Here is an 11,474-nt window from a genome sequence, read left to right as displayed (position 1 = left end):
CATGCATCTCTCCTGACTGGTCAGTATAATGCAGTTCTAGACCTCCACAAAACAGAGGGTGCAGTGCATGATAAAACTGGAATGTGACAACTGAGAGTTTGAGGCCATCTCCTTTAGGAAGTGAGTAATTGAAATAGCTCAGAAATGGCTCACCTTTTGGAGAACACTTATTATAATAACAGGAGGAAATGCTATAGTTCGTAGTTGCAGATGAACTGTGCAGTTTGATTAATGTGGCTATCCATGAAGATTGCTGCTTTTGAGATGGATCTGTGGTATATTTAAGTAGTATTTTGCATGCATTGATCCAGATCCCTTCTGCCTTCTACAGGGTGAGCAAGCCCAGCTCCCTCTGCCTTTCTTCATAACAGATGCTCCAGTCCATGTTTCCATTTCTTATCATGCTTGTCTTATGACAAACAAAGAATGAATTTCATTGTGCATTATCTACTCAGAAGCTCAGATCTTGACCATTCCTATAAGGTGAAAACTGTTGTCTTGTTCTGGTTTGACTGTACTACTTTTATCATGTAGAATAATCTGAAAAAAATGTATACGTAGTTGATACTTCTAGGTCAGGAGCACATACACTTTTTAAAAAAATTGTCAATCGATAAATATACATGTCTTTAGCCATTTTTTTAAAATGGAGGCTAATACCTACTTAAGAAAACTAATTACTGCTATTATGATGGAAATCAGACAGTGATGAGGTTCAACTGTAGTCATTGATCTCTCCTACTAACTACGCTCTGAGTCTTTATTCTTTCAAGTATATTGCAACAGCAGTGCCTGTTAGAGCCTTGGCGGAAGTGGTCCTGTGTCCAGGGCAAGCCTGACTGTGGGTATGCTGGATGTGCAGAATGTTTTTCTAGAGGTGCACACAATATCTGTCCATACGTGGAATTTGTTGGGCTCCTGCAACTTGTTTTTTGACAATTTGGTGATAGTGTCAGGTTGTGTCTTCTGGAGTAATTGTTGGGAGATTTGTTACTTTACTTTGCCCTCGCCTTACAATGTGATTTCTTTCTAACATGCATCTTGAGTTATAAGCTGTGAATTCAAGACGAATATATTTTTAAGTAGCTTTTAAATACCTCTTGCCATTTCCCAAGAATATAGATGTATTACTTTAGTATATTTTCCACTACATAGTTCTAATGTAGAGTCTGCCATAAAGCAGACTCAATTCTTTGGAAATAAGTGTTTTGTCTTACTTTAATCACACAATTGAAGTACTAATGCAGAGCTAAGAACAGGTGGTGCTTCCAGTTTCATACACCTGTTGGGTGGCAACAATAAATTAAGATGGCTTTTTGTATTTGTTAATGGAATTTGTTGCAGTCAGAATTAACACCGATTTATTTCTCTTAATACCTAGATAAAAGCAAGTGATGGTCTTTTAGAACTGTGGCTTTGACTGCGATATATAGCTTTTGTTCCCAAATTCTTACATCAGCTTTTTGCTAGTAATAAAATTCAGTAAATACAGGATGCAATTCTTGGCTAAAAAGCTAAGTTTTAAAGCAAATTCTAGACTTGTTTGTAGAATTGATCTGAGATATGTAGGCTTGCATGGTCTGAAGTTTGAAAATGCTATTTATTTCATTGCAGTTGCCTTTTAAAATGAAATACGTGCTGAGGAGAGGTTATATTTGAATTGACAAGGCTTCTACTTAATGTTTTTTTCTCATATTATACATTCTATTAGGAACCTAGGTGAGTAGTAGTATTTCTGTATGAAAAAAGCCAGCTTGGAAAATTAAGGCTATCTTTTTAAGAAGCGACTAATTGTCACCTGTTTCTAATCCTACCCCATGCTGGACTAGGTGTTGGTGACCCATCTTCTCTTTTAGCTGTGTGGAGAGCTGTGAGTGCCGGGCCGGTCCAGGCACTGCAGGTTGGCAGTGTTCTCATGAGAGCATGTTGCTGCTTCCCCTCCGAGCAGCAATCTCTCCTGGTCTGGTCCTCTGCTGTTCATATGGATGTTAACATCTGTTGGGAATGTAGGGGCTGCTAGTGCAAGCAGGGAAGGTAGTCTTGGTGTACCTGGGTCTTACGTGATTCTGCCAAGAAGGAACGATCACTGTGCTCCTTCATCTGAAGAACTGTTTTAAAAAATATGTAAATTCTAGCAACGCTGGGCTTAAGTGAGGCTCTAGTTAGCGGGACAACTTGTGTGCTGCTCAACAAGGTCTACCTTGGTTAATAGGGTGCGTTTGTCATACATTGCTGTCATGGTATCCTAGAATAGAATGGTAGAATCAGAAAGGCTTGGGTTGGAAAAAGCACCCACCCAGCTGCAATTCCCCTGCTGTGCTCTGAAAAAGCGCTGTGGAGGAGCAGGGGCTGGGCTGAGGCCAAGGCTCCTTGTGGCCATGGCCCTGGGCACCCTGTCACGACGTTCCACTCGCATGGGCACGTGGCTCCCACGGCCGGGCGCACCGAGGCACCATTGGTGGCGCCCCCTGCCGGTCAAACTCGTCAGTGCACTTTGTTTTGAAATGATGTCACGGGACTTGGGGTATGACGTCAGCCCCCTCCCCCCTCCCCCCCGCTGATGTAACCCTCCCCCCAGCCAATCAGAGCGAGGAAGGCCGGGACCGTGACGTAAACGACCCTAGCAACAGCACCCGTCGGAGCGGCCCAATTAGAAAATCGCTGGGGGCGGCAAGGAGCCAATGGGAGTCGGCGAAAGAGGAAGGCGGCAGGAGGCAGGTCTCCCTCATCCTCTCTCCGACAAGATGGCGGCGGCGCTGGCGATGGCGGCAATAACGGCTTTGTCTCCTTTCAGCGCCTGAGCGCGGTCCCGGCCTGACCCGGCCGCACCGAGCAGCGGCAGCGGAGACATGACCGCAGAGCCCATGAGGTACGGCCCGGAGCTCTCCCCCGTCGGGGCGTCGGGCAGAGGCCCCCGCCGGCACCGCTGAGGCGAAGAGGCAGCCGAGGGCGCGTACCGCTCCCGCCGCGTGCGCGGCCGTTGCTGTCGGCCGGCCTCGGCGGCGCCACCGCCCGGCCCGGCTGGGCCCGCGGCCCGGCTGGGGCGGGGCTGGGCCGGGCCCGAGGCGGCGGGGCCGGCGGAGGCCGGGCAGGGGGAGGGGATGGCGGCGGGCGGCCGGGTGGGGAGCGCAGGGGGAGGGGACGGCGGCGGAGGCGGCCGGGCGCGGGCCGGCGGCGGTCGCTCGTCTCGTAGCCGCCACACGCGGCACTCGTCGGGCGCGGCGCGGGGAGCGGAGCCGTCCCGTTCTGCCCCTCGCCCCCGGGCAGCGCCCCGTGCCCCGGCCGGTGTGCGCCGCGGCGACGTGCCCTGCGGCTGTCAGCCCCCGCCCCACGTGTGCGTTCGTAGTACTCTGCCCGCTCGTCCCCGCGCCGAGGGGCCCTTCGCGGTCGCGTCCCGCGCTCGTTGAGGGGCGGTTCCCGCCGCGCCGATGGGCGCGAACCGTTCCCGTTCAGCCGCGTAAAGTAAATAAGCTGCTATAAACCGAGCCGGTGCCGCCAGGCGCCATGTTAAAGTGTTAATGCGGAGTTGGGTTTGGATGTTTTCAGTTCGTAGTTATGCTGAAGGGTCTGATCTGCGCCGTCAGTCACACACAAATATTCCGAATGCCTGAGGCAGCTCGTAAACAATAAAGCATTGTTTCTGAACCCTCAGAAATGTTGCGTATGACTTCGGCATCAAACAAAATATTAAAAAAAAAAAAAAAAAGGGGAGCAGCGTGCTGTCGTAGATACTGAACCTCTGAGTTTGTTCTGAGGTCGTATTTGTGTATCTTCACCCCCGGTTTCGGACTTACCTTGAGTAGTTCGCAGTTACCGCTTAGTTTTGGCCAGAAGTTAAGTGGGTGGTAGGCTGTTTTTGCTCTTTTGTATTGCTTGATTTTAAAGCCTTAATATTTCAGAGAAAACAATGTATGTATGTAGATCCCAACAAAGAAATTAAAATATTATTATTGTTACTGATGTTGATCACACGCTAGATGTAAGTCATAAGCATTACAAAGATACGTTATTCGGTGCATGACTTCCCAACGGCTGCCGATTTCTTCTGCATGCTTCATGTTGTAAAACAAGGATTGCCCATCTCTCACTCCTCCCCCTGCCCTTAGAGCACTTTGACAGTTTAAAACAGTTTTTTGTTGGATTGATTATTTTATTCATAGACTGAAATACGAATTGAGGGGGTTTTCTTCTTTCATCTTCAGTCCTTAGAAAACAAGAGTGGATTTTGATTTCTGTATAGCAGAAAGATCTTGCTTAAATATTCTTATGTTGCCACAGCACAAGAATTAATGCAAAAAGCCTGCTTTAGCTTACACTTCAGTGGAATTAAGATGATACGGAAGCTCATACCTTTACCTGCTGATGGAAAGGTAAATTGGATTATTTCTAGAGTTTCATTTGTAAACTTGAAGATGAAAAAGTCTGTACAAGGTAGATTTGAAGTTGTATGTAATTTCTGGGTTGGATGTCTATGTTGTAAGTGAGCCCTATGACAAACAACTTTTAGGTAGCTGGACATGGTGTTTTTTGGTGATCAGAACTTTTATTCTGTTCATTAACTCAGTTCTCAATCAGTGCAAGTGTTTTTGATGATCCTTGTTCCATACAGAGCTCATCTTGAGGAGTTGTTTTTTTTAATGTATAGGAATTGTGTTGTTGGGTGCTGTGGTTTCAGGGTTATGAGCTGATGAACATGTAGATTGCTAGAGCTTTTTTCTTATTTTCTCTCAGTTCAAGTTCTGCTAGTGTTGGAGAGAATGAGAGGGAAGAAAGAAGCGCTACAAATGTATTCTTGATGTATTAACGTGTTGGTACAGAGGCAAGGGTGCTCTCCCTCCACTTGTTTGCACACGTGCAGGCACATTTCTTTGCTCACACACACGCAGTATTCCTTGCTGTCATTTCCAGCAAGCCTTGCTGGCCCGCCAGCTGCTGCCTTCCTGTTGTCCTGCACTGTCTCCCTGCTTCTTCAATTTTTGAGATTTTTGGACAAAAGTTTCATGTAAAACTTGCTTTATTTCTCTTTTCAAAATGGAGGAGTCTTTGTAATGACCCAATCTGTTCCTGCCAGTCATTTCGTACATTGAAGTGAATATGCACAATAGGAAAAGAAAACAAATGTTGAATCTTCGGGTTAACTTTTTATGCTTCAGTCTTCCCAATGTGCAGTATGGGTTCTGTGTTTTTGAGTCACTTGAATTTCTTTGTTCTGAGTGAGTTATATTTCAGGATTGTATGAGGCATGTTATTTAATGCTGTAATAATCTACCAGGAAATAAGTCAATAGTAATTGTCCTTACTGTCTGAAGGTGCAGTGTAAGTTAGCAGTCCTTCACACAGTCATGTGAAGTGGGCGTAAGCAGATTCTTTGCTCTTCTTGAGGAAGCCGTCAGAAGTTTAGGCTGGCTGTCACCTCCTGTGCCAGATGTGCCCTTGAGCCAGTGTGTTCACACAGAAGTGAAACTCCTCCCAGAGAGTCTTACAGCAGTGACCGTGTTGCTTCTGTTTCTGGACAGTACTGTCTGTTATGGTCTCTGTAGGGCTTAAGTGAAGTTGCCTTCTTCCCCTGTGAGATAATATGGAGTGAATGAATATGAAAGGAATGGCTCTAATGTTACTGAAACTTGAAATTCCCATTTTCCTTATAGATGAAGATTCCGTGTGCACTTGCAACGTCTGTAATGAAGGGAGTAAATGTCGATGCTTTTTACTTGTGTATAACTCACCAAAAGAAAATACCAGAACGGAAAATAATACTAACATGCTGTGTTCACCATGAGAACAAATGCCTGTGACAAATGATGTTTATAGATGGGATCACTTGATAGGCCTTTTATAAACAGGGAAGCCTAGGGATACTGCTGACCCTCGTGAAATCACATTCCGTATCACTGGAGTTTGTGCCTGCAGGTGATTTGGAAATATGAGTTGGTTCACGGGTAGGGCAGTGCTGCAAGTAATGGTGGCGGGTCAGGAGGGAAAAGGCAAAAGTGTCAAAATTCACTGACGAGTATAATGGGAGACTTAATATTGACTTGAAAGGATAGTAAGTAGGTAAAGTTCTCTAATTTAATAAAGGACAGTACTAACCTGCCAGAACTTCTTGTAATGTCTAGCCACAAACGGTTTTCATGCAAGACAAATGAAGGATTGATTGATGTGAATTTTTATTATTATTATTTTTTAAGAAAAGGAGTGTAACCATGAAAAAAAACTACAACAACTTGATTTCATAGGTTGTTGCCCAGAGTCAGTGTCAGTGCTGTTCAGGAAAGGCAGTTTATTTATCTGCAAGCTGCACAGCTGTAGAATTTTCTTCCTCCATACATCCAATGCTGGAAGCTGTATTGGGCAGATACATCTGTCAGGTAAAGCAGAAACAAAAATTCTGGCAATAAATTCAGTGTTGTTAGTGGGGGCAAACTGAGATGACTGGTTTTTTGGGGCTGGTTTTTTTTTGTTTGTTTGTTTTTGTGTTTTTTTTTTGTTTTTTTTTTGAAAAGAAAAGAACTATGTTTCAGGAAGTCTGTGACTCTTAAAACTGGATAACAAGCCTGACTGGTAGTATCTGGTAAGGAGCACTTTAATTCTTAGAGTTTGTGATGAATGATGTCTCATTGAGAATCTTTTACAAACTCAGAAAATGGAAGACAAATGAAACAGAAGATAGTTCTAGAATTAGAGACAAAATGCCGTTGTGTGGAGCTTCACTTTGTGTAACAGTACTTTGTCCTGTAGGTTATGTATATGCCAGTTTCAGCCACCTTTCCTGAATTAATTTAAGTACTCAATGTGCCGTGATTTTTGTCTCAGAAAGGTGCAAATACTATATTTATGTTTTCAGATGGTTGACTTCAGTTGGTGTTTTTAAGCATTCAGGCTATTTTACCATTGAAATTACAGACTTCCATATAGCATTCAAGCCAGCTAAAAATGAAGTTGTAAAAAAAAAAAAAAAAGCCAACCAAACAAAAAAAACCTTTCACTTTGCAGTGAGGCACGGTAACTCTCAGCCAAATCCTGTTACAGTTGGTTGGATGCCATCTCAAGAAAAAGAAATCGTGTAATCTTCCTTGAATGTAATAAAGGGTCTCTTAGTGATTTCGAACCATTCCCCTTGTGTGTCTGGAGGGAACTAATTCTGTTTACTTGTCTGAACCTCTTGTGCTGTAGTTACACTCCAAAGTTACTTCATTCTTATCACCAGGTGTCTTGAACTCTATTAGGTATTGCTTGATTGAGCCCTGTGGACCAAGGTCAATTCTAACCAACATCAAAAGAGTGAATCTGTGTTAATGAAGCCTTAGCCATAGTGTCTGCAAGTTCAGCAAAGTGCTAGAGGTCTACCTCTTTTCAGTCGGAGCTTCAGTACTCAGGTGCTTTGGCTGTGTCTGATTTAATGAGTTCAGTGTGATACAGTGCCCTCTGAGCACAGGAATGCTGCTTTCCTGTGGGAATGGCCGAGCACTGGCGCCCGCTGTGCAGAGGCTGTGCTGGCTCCAGCGGTGGAGGTGCTCGGTGGAGGTGCTCGGTGGAGGTGCTCGGTGGAGGTGCTCGGGCCTCGCTGGCCGCGTTTCTGGCAGCTGCTGTAGCTGACCCTGCTTGTGCTGGGGGTCTCACCAGGGGATCTCCAGAGCTGGGAGGGATCTCCCTTCCAGCCTCAGTGCTTCCCTGGTTCTTAGTGTCACTTACCTGACCAACTCTAGTTTTGCTGTTGCATGTTCAGTATTGCTACTCCTGAAACCTCCCCAGCTGAGACTGTGGTTAATACCCACTGTCACCTGTGCTTGTAGAAAGATTTGTACAAAGAAGCAGTGAGTTAGATTAGAGAAAAGATCTAGATTCAGCGGAAGAAGTGGCAACTTGTAATCTGGATTGGTTTCTATGCATAGGTTGAAACAATGATTTATACTGAAGTGGAGGAGGAAGGAGAGAACTGTGAGTGTGGCATTGGTATAATGACAGTCTGCTTTTATTTTCTGGTTATGTTTTTTCTCTGACAGAGGTAGACTTCTGATCAGGGAACACATTCTTTTCTAGATTTTATCATCCTTTGCTCTCTCTGACAAGTCTTGAGCCATTTCGTTCATGTGTGTTCATCCGCAATACGGATGCTTTTTATACCAGACGTCTATGTGGGCTCTGCCCATTTGACTCAGATCTTTGTATCAGGCTTAGACTAACACTTCTCCGTATGAAAAATGTCTGTGAAGGTTTGCAGGTGACAGAATACTGACCTGATTATATCAAGACTTAAGCAGTGTGAAAGCAAATTACATGCCGGGGGGAGGGAAGGATACCTTCTAGCTGTTTCGGAACTGTACGTTTAATTGAATGACATCAGCTTTGGCTTTATTTACAATAAAACAGTTATTTTTAAAGATGTTCCTGTTAGCGATGCATTAGGAATAGGAAGGCTTCCAAAAATCACATTCTCTGTCAGGGCTTTGGATGCACCTATATTAGCATTTAAAGTAAGAAGTTCATTTCTGAAGAATCTGTTTGATAATACGGGGGGCCTTGGAGTGCCCAAACAGATTTCTTCTGGGTAGAGCTGAGCTGAAGGACGCGCTGCAGCAGTGCTGCTGTGCTCCAGCTCTTAATGCCTGAGCAGTCTGCGGGCCCAGGCTGTAACTCTGAGTTACGGAAACGTATGTAGTGTGGGTAGTGGGTCATCAGCATCAAATCTTGTGTTCTCATGAAGACATACTCTTTTTCTCTATTTTCCTCTTGCCATTGTTTTAGTTAAAATAGTCAGACTTCTGCTGTGGGTTGTTATGTTGTTATTCACGTAGGGGTACTGTTTGGAATAGAAGCTGTTAGTCTATGGTCTGGTGGTTTAAAAGAACATCTGGCTTTGATTTTTTTTAAGGATTGTTTAGTTTTGTCTGCTTAATAGTTGTTATTCTGCAGTATTTCTTTCGAAATGCCAAGGTGAAAAATAATTTAACATGAAGCAACTGTAAAGATGGTTTAAAAACTTGTGCCCTTAAACTATTTTTAAAGTGTAAACATAAAGATTTTAGACAAATTCTGAGTTTAAGGCAGCAAAACACTCATTTGTAAACAAATGGGACGAGTTAGATAAAAAAGCTGGAAAGTGCTCCTGCATCGCTGACTTCCAGAGCTGTTTGTAAGCTGGATGGCAGGGACTGACTTTGAAAGGTGGTGAGATCCTGTGTGTAGAAGAATGAGACATTCATTTGTTTAAAAAAAGTAGTTCTAGAACATTCTTCCAGGTTTTGACAATAGATGGAGCATTCTCTGCCTACATTTTCAAGGTGTCTGAGGGGAGAGTAAATAGAAATAGAAGGCAGTAACAAGTTTCTTCCAGTGCAGTTTCACAGTGTAATCTGACGTGACCTGGGTTTGCTGCTGGAATGAGCAGCCCTGCTCTTCCCTATGCCCTGGCCGTGAATTTTTGGCACCTTACGTGCCACGGGACACAGTGATCCTGGGAACGTGTAGCGGGTTGGATCCAAATGGAAACTGTTCTTTAGCGTTTTGTCTGAGTTGATTTGACTCATTATGCACAGAGTGATCATTAGCTAACGCAGTTAATGGGTTATGCACAGGGGGGACAGCAATTAACAGCCAGACTGAATTAAGTGTGTTGTGTCTAGCTAGGTGAGGATACCACACTTCCATCTATCCCCTGTACCCCCTCCTTCTCGTTCTGCCATACTGTGTTCATTTGTCCTAGCATTTAACAAAATACAGACTTTGTTTATCTCAGTCTTTACTGGGATGAACAGTATCCCTGGCTATTACTGGTTAAGGTTACAGAACTTGCTCTGAGTTTAGGTGAAAAGTTGTATTCTCTCATGATAGTTTCTCAAGGTCACAAATCAAGTTCATGGCCAGACCAATAATAGTAGGACATCTCTTCTTTCATTCTTGTTCTAATTAGGCTATGTGTTGAAATAGTTCAGGCTGATGGTGAAGCTGTTTGCTTAGTATGTACAAGTCCTGAAATGGCTGGGAAATAACATAGGGACGGTCCATCATGGCAGAGGGAGAGTGCTTTGCGTATTACTTCTAAGATGTTTTTCAGTTTTAGACTCCTGTGTATTTTTTTAATGCACATTTTAAATGTTGTGATCTATTTATTGTGTTGGTTTGTGACAGCATGTTAGAAAGAACAGGGATTTTGCTGTAGAAGGTTTTGTACAAAAGCAGGCAAAGCATTGCTGTAAATCACAGTCCTTTGGGTTGAGGTGTAGTAACCCTTGGTTAAACTTAATCTGTTATTCCTTAGTACAGACTGATGCTACAAAATGCTGAATAATCCAGAGGAAAAGCAAGCTGAGGAGGCATTTCAGTATTAGTTTGTAGATTCTTTTGCTGTGTCAGCATGAGCGTTTTTGTTCTGGAAATGATGCAAGGACATTATAACTGGTCTGTTGTTCTCATTGTATTTTCTAAAATGTTATCACTGAAGCAAGTTATTTATAAACAGTAGTTAAATTGAAAGTTGGAAATTAGTATTTATTATCCTGTTCAGAAAACAGTGGAGATGGGAATGGCAAGGGGATTGAGCTTCTGATAAATACTCAGAAGATACTACAAACTGCAGAACAGGGCAAGAAAACATGATTTCCTATTGCTATCAAAAGACAGTTTTGAAAATAATGCGCAGATGGAAAAAAAAAAGTGAAAAAGACATCTGTATCCTTTAACTGGGTTAACTTACAAAGAGGAAAATGTAGCTCAGCAGTTTGAGAAACCATATCTAATAGCAGATAAGGTATGATGACTCAGACCTATCAGCTGGCAGATTTTTGGGAGTTGATAGCGTCCGGGAGGGAGGCAGCACCAAACAGCTGAGAGTGGCAGCTCGTGATAACGGGCTCTGAGGGCATGACTGCGCTTGGTCTCGCTCAGGGTGCCTGCAGCTAGGAAAAGGCACTCGTCTCAGGAAATTGTGGAAGCCGTAGGTGGAAAAAATGAGTGTGAAATAAGTAACGTAAAATGCAAGGGAATAGAATGTATATGAATTGTGAGAAAGTATGCCTCTATAACAACAGCACAGGGCAAAATTGTTGTCTTTTTGCTGTAATGAGTGTGGATACAAGGCTAATGATTCTTGGTGTCTAAAACTGCCTGGTGACAATTCCCAGAGTAAAACTCTTTATTACCTACTTATAAGTACTGGTACAAAGAGGTCATGGAATGATCTGATTGCGCTTGGTTGTATTTGACAAAGTAAATACAGAATGCATGGTATGAATACACATATGTAGTTGATTTAATACAGGCTTTGAGTAAGCGTGTAGATCTGACACGTTCATCTAGCTGAAGACCAGCTTACAGTGTTTATTGTCTCTGTTAACAAGAGTCTTTAGTGCTTTTGTGTGTGTGTGTCAGGCTATTTTTTGTTGTGTTTTGTTTGTTTTTAACATAAGGTTTAATAAAATCGTATGATTTTTATTTGCTTTGTAATATCAAGTGTTCATGTCATAAGTTACTTTCCC

At 43.4% G+C, this 11,474-nt stretch overlaps 1 protein-coding gene across 6 annotated transcripts in view; it reads left to right on the top strand.

Annotated features, from left to right (window-relative positions):
* ATRX (ATRX, chromatin remodeler) overlaps positions 2,645 to 11,474 on the top strand; it is a 79,139-nt gene continuing 70,309 nt past the window's right edge. For 2 of the 6 annotated variants that reach the window (XM_021405663.1, XM_021405659.1), the window contains exon 1: positions 2,645 to 2,869. In XM_021405663.1, the coding sequence (XP_021261338.1) occupies positions 2,850 to 2,869 (20 nt within the window). In that variant the 5' untranslated portion in view covers positions 2,645 to 2,849. Of the gene's footprint in view, positions 2,870 to 4,347; positions 4,371 to 10,790; positions 10,934 to 11,474 lie in introns of those variants that run through there. The other 4 variants (XM_021405661.1, XM_021405658.1, XM_021405660.1 and 1 more) reach the window with 3 other exon arrangements.

Source organism: Numida meleagris, chromosome 8, assembly GCF_002078875.1.
Source record: "Numida meleagris isolate 19003 breed g44 Domestic line chromosome 8, NumMel1.0, whole genome shotgun sequence".
NCBI classification, from domain to species: Eukaryota; Metazoa; Chordata; class Aves; order Galliformes; family Numididae; genus Numida; species Numida meleagris.
This window is presented reverse-complemented; position numbering and strand designations above follow the sequence as displayed.